A 5723-nucleotide genomic window follows, 5' to 3' on the forward strand; every position below is an offset into this window, starting at 1 on the left:
AGTAATAATATTCAACATATAATTTAATTAGTTGATAAACAACTTGGAGATCAAAACCATATAATGCCACCGAACCTTTTCCTATAGTCCAATTGCATGATTAAATGAATTTATTTGGTATGTTCATGTCCCTATTGTCATTAATTTGAAAGTGAGTGACCACCAACCTTGCTATGGACACTAAATATACTCAAATAATTCTTCTATATAAGGATCTTCCTTTAGCCAAACTATAGTATATCTCCACTAAACTTTTTGAGTTCCCAAAGTTTGTGAATACATATATCTTTTCCCTTCCTATTTCCTTGGCTCCTTCCATTTACATAGATTCCAAACCAAACATGAATTCAGAAAGAGAAAACAATAATAAGGCCATAGTGAAAACTCTTTATAAGGCATTAGCATGTACATGTGGTGACACTAATAAAAAAGTTACCGGTATTATTGTTGATGACTTAGAATGGTGGTTTCATGGACCACAAAATTGTCACTATATGATGAAACTTCTTACTGGAGAACTATCTAATAATAATAATTCTTTCAAGTTTGAGCCAAGAAGTGTAGATGCTATCGATGATCGTGTTATCGTTGAAGGATGGGAAGGTGCAAAAGCTTATTGGGTACACGTTTGGACATTTAAAGATGGTGTTATTACTCAATTTAGGGAGTATTTCAATACTTGGCTTACTGTGACGGAGTTGAGGCCTATGGGTTGGCTGCGCTCCACCACACTGTGGCAGAGCCACCCTCGAGACCTCGTGAAACGCTCACTTCCGGGGCTTATGCTCGCAATTTGAGAGTGGTGAACGGATGTGTCATGTCATGTAGTACTATATATATAATCCGTTAGGGAAAAGAAAGCAAGGAGTGTTTGCCTTCTTCCTTACCTAAGTGTGAAAAAATGTTAATGTTCAAAGTTTGGTTACATATCCAACGGACAATTTGATGAAACATTGTCCCATTTTAATGTAGGAGTGTTTGACTTGGCATGGTGTTTAAGAAAAGAAGGAAGACTTTTGAAAATTGTGGTTTAAAATAATTGTTATTATTTATTTGGTTTTAAATCATTTCATTAAGAATAAAAGGAAAATTTTAAAGTTAAATGGTTTCTAATTATTGTAAGGTGACATTCTTTTTGGGACGAACTAAAAAAGAAATTAAAGGGTGCCACATGAAACGAGATGGAGGAAGTACTTTTTTTTTTTTTTACAACAAACCAAGAAAATCTAGTCCTGATATAATAGCCAACTAGCTAACCAAACAGACAAGTATGTCCTAAACAAATTTCATGCGATAAGCTTGATCAAAAAAACATATATAAAGTTTTGAACCTTAAATTCTTAGATAGGAGATCTCTGCTCAACTAATTCAATCATTCCATTGTTAAATGAAATATTGTACTTATGAATGGCTGGTTAAAGATGTTGTATTCAAATTTCATGGTAGGACAGACCATGTGGAATGATATTTTTTGGCAGCTTTCTTTGGCAATCACTTTGGACTTTGGTCTCCACAAAAGTTGAGCATTTCGTGATTAATGAAGTTAATCGTTAATCCGTGTAACATTATTGTGACGATTATATTTAGGTATCTACAAATTTGTACAAAATTTGCCTTTCCCTCCCTATGGACATAATACGATCGGTGGTGACGTGGTGTCTTTTAAGTGTCTCCACGTAAGTTTTAAGTGAGCTTTGATCATGTCTATTGTGAAATTTGTAAACAGATATTTTTATTTTTAAAGTGAAAAATGATACTGAAATTCAAGTGATGTTTAATCATAAATACAAATTGAAGTTGTCATTCTTAAAAAGAAAATTTTTTTGTAAGTAATTTTCAGTGAATAAATTTTGTTATATTTCAAATTCATAAAAATTCAAAACTTTAACTTCGAGTTAAATCTTGAAATTTTATACCCAAACATATTTAAAATTCGGGAAAAGTTTAGGGGTGGCGACTTTTCCACTTATTATTTTCACCAAAAGTCGTTTCTTGTTGTTACACTTTGCTTTACGGTGATACTTCTTCCGTCCACTTTTAATTATCATGGTTTCCCTTTTCAGAGTCAAACTATAAGAATTTTGACTAACATTTTACCATGTATTTTTTCATCATACTGATATGCAAGAAAATGCAATTTATAGTACATTTTATGTAGTTTTTGAATATCTAAGTTTTTTGTTTAAAATATCGAATAAATAAATCTAATTTAACTTTAAAAATTAGTCAAATTGACTTTCGAAAAATGTAACATGACAAATAAAAGTGGACGGAGGTAGTACTGTATATTCCACTAATTATTTATTGCCATAATAAACCACAAGTTTGCACTCCATTTAAAATTCATGATAAGTGCTTTTAATTATAAAATTCTGAGTAAAAAATTATATCGGAGATTATGTATCTTTGCTATTTTAACTTATAATATTCTTTGATAAAACATAATTATCAGCATTGAATTTTCAATCAAATATTTATTTTACTATTTTCTTTCAAAATTATTATACCCTTAACTGAAAGTTGGAATATCTTAAAGTTATATACAATAATTAATTATAATTATATTTAAATAGTTTAAGAATATTTTTGACGATTATCCTGATATTCATTGGACATTTGGACTGGTCGTATATGTGATAGAAGGGGTCCTTATCTAAATAAGGGGTCCTTTGCTATTAAGGCAATAAGAAAAGTGCATATTGCAATTCAAAAGGATTTTTAATACATGTACATTACTATATATCTTTTGATTATGAGTATGGTCCATTAATTATTTGGTTCAATGAATTAGGGATCACGAACTAATCATGTGTTTAGTTTAGGACCAGATTAATTAAACTTTCTATTACTGTCAAGTCATAAAATTTCGTCCTATTCTCCCTCATAATACACTCAGATTAAAGTAGCTTAAGATACGGAGTAAATATTTCAAAAAGTCATTTAATTATAAAAGCAATGTAGTAAAATCATTTATTATTGTTTTGTATGTATAAGATTATTCAACTCAGGATTTTTCTCTTTAAAATCATTCAATTAAATTTATTATAAAAAAAAACACATTTTAACCCCTTTAACATTTTGGATTTGGAAAAAAAACCTTTTTATATTTTGAATGAGACAATAAACTACCTTATATCTTAAATCAATTACTAAAAATAAATTAAATTATTACATTTATTTTAAAATGTAAAAAACAATCCTCGAGTTAATTATTACCATGAACAAGAATACACGGAGATTGGAAGAGGGAACAGATCAACAGAACATGAAAATCGAACGTGGAATCTTTTAGTATTTGGGTAAATAAAGTCATAATTTGTAATTTTAGTAGATTAAATGTAAAGTCCAAATTACCATCTATTTTTATTTTTCCTATTTATGTAGACACCTAAATTTTATTGGAGTAAAATTTATAAGAAATTTGAATTAAATCCATGTGCATTTGGGTTAAATGTATAACTTACATAAATCACATAGTGTAAAGAGTAATTACAGTATATCCCTACTCTTTTTCTAATTACAATAATCTCTTAAAATTTGTACCTTCGGTATACCTAAGTCACCATCCGGATACATTAATTTGATACAAGAAGAATCCTTCTGTTGCGCTAAAAAAGGGAACAATTTTTTTTCTATTGCGATTAAAAAGGAATAGAAACGTAAATTAAATATCAAATTCATAAATTATGCAATTACGTTGTTTTTACTGCTAATCAATCTCTCCCTAAGCATAGCAACATCAAAAATTTCAAATTTCTTCTCCAAAATTTTCAAAAATCTTTTCAATTTCAATTCAAAATCATTGAAAAATTAAGTTGATACATCATGAATATCTCTATTTTGTTGAGACATTCAATAATATGAGAAAGTGAGGTGAATTGAATCACCCATTGCAGCTTGGAGATCGATGAGTTGAGAAAAATCTGGAAATTTGAAACATTACAGAGACAAGTTTTGCTTTATCTCTATACAATTATTTGAAGATTCTCTCGATTTTTATTCAGAATTGTCAAAAAAAATTGAGATTCAAAATTCTTCTCTCAGTTCATCGAAGATCCTTTCAGTTTTGATTCAAAATTATCAAAAAAAATTGAGATTTAAAATTCTTCTCCCAGTTTATCGAAGATCCTTTCAATTTTGATTCAAAATTGTCATATTTTTTGAGAAGATACATCATGAATATCTTCATTAGACTGCACTTGGAGGTGAAAAAATATGAGCGGAAATTTGCAATGTATCTAGTATACATTGATACAACACACAAAAAGGCTGGAGAGATGTTGTGTAGTCGATTTTTTAATTTGTGATCTTGAGATGTTGTGTAGTCGATTTATTGTGAATAGTTATATCATTGATTATTGTAATGTATCTAGTACATCTTATAAGATGGTTACAAAATTGTACCGATGTGTGTTAGTTTGTTGTTATATTAATTACCATAATTTGATACATAATAAAGTAGTCAACATTGTGATTGTTGTGTATCATATACCTATTATTGGAACTGATACATACTGCTCTAGTTATAGAACATTATGATTAATGTATCAAGATTATTTTTGGATAATATATACATATATATATAGCTTTCTAAGTTGGATAAGACTGAACAAACATTACTGATCGTAGATACATAACACACAACTGATTTGGTACTGTCTATATAGCCTTGTAAATTTGAATAGGATTAAAGATACATTGTAGAACTTGATACATATAAATGATACATTAAGTAGTATGTATCAAGTACATTTATATTGAGCAGCATAAACACCGTAGATACATCGTTTCGTTGTTTATATCTATTTTTCATGAAAGTTTTCATCATCAAAATCTATATGTATCAGAAAATTGTGGATGAAAAAGCTCATTTTTTTTTTAAAAAAAAAACGATAATTCAAGAACTAGAAAGAGAAAAATTTGATGAAGAAATAGTTCTACCTCTTTAGGAACTTGAAATTGATGAGCTGGAGAAAGAATAGATTTGAAATTCAAAAATATAATGATGAAGGTAACTACTGATCTGTGGGAGTGATTTCAGTTGTGAAAATAGAAACAAAAATTGTTGGGTTAGAGGATTGTGAGTTATGTATCTAGAAAAGGAGAGAAGGAGAGAAAAATAGGGATTTTTGTAATATTTTAAAATGGTAGGGAATTTCAGAGAATATGAAAAGAAATATTGTGTAGTTAGGTAATTTTTCCTTAAATATATAATTTGGGCTTTACAAATGATTAAGTCCATTTTATTGAGTTTAAATCCAAGGTCCATTCTATCTTAAAGCCCAAACTTGTGCTACGTGTCATAGAGGCTAGGCATCCAAGACAAACAAGGTGACACCACGTGTCTAATTGAGGCGGTAGTCCTAGTCAAATTCAAGAACCAACATAATCCGTCAAGTGTCAAAATGACATTATTTGACCAATCACAAGCAATCATGTTCACCCCTACAACTATAATAGGGGATATACATGACACTCTAAAGGGGATTCTGAAAACACTTCAACAAGCATTCTGGAAGTATTGAAAAAAGTTACAACATCAATTACATAGTTCTTTAAAGTATTGGTCAACAGAGTTCTTCTCGGAGATCGGCTTGAAATGACGAAGTGTTTTTCGGCGTTCCCATAGATAAAATACATCTCAAGGAGGTCTACATCATCCTACATTCGAGAAATACGATAATGAAAACTCTCAAATCACGAAGAAGTTTAGAAGAGAAGAA

At 29.5% G+C, this 5723-nt stretch overlaps 1 protein-coding gene across 1 annotated transcript; it reads left to right on the forward strand.

The window, feature by feature from the left end:
- Nucleotides 1–311: 311 nt before the first annotated feature.
- Nucleotides 312–803, forward strand: LOC125817049 (wound-induced protein 1). The gene has a single exon (XM_049496637.1). The coding sequence runs from the start codon at nucleotides 342–344 to the stop codon at nucleotides 795–797; it is 456 nt and encodes a 151-aa protein (XP_049352594.1). The 5' UTR covers nucleotides 312–341; the 3' UTR covers nucleotides 798–803.
- Nucleotides 804–5723: the final 4920 nt, after the last annotated feature.

This window comes from Solanum verrucosum, unplaced genomic scaffold (genome assembly GCF_900185275.1).
Source record: "Solanum verrucosum unplaced genomic scaffold, falcon-dt-bn FXZP01000094.1, whole genome shotgun sequence".
NCBI classification, from domain to species: Eukaryota; Viridiplantae; Streptophyta; class Magnoliopsida; order Solanales; family Solanaceae; genus Solanum; species Solanum verrucosum.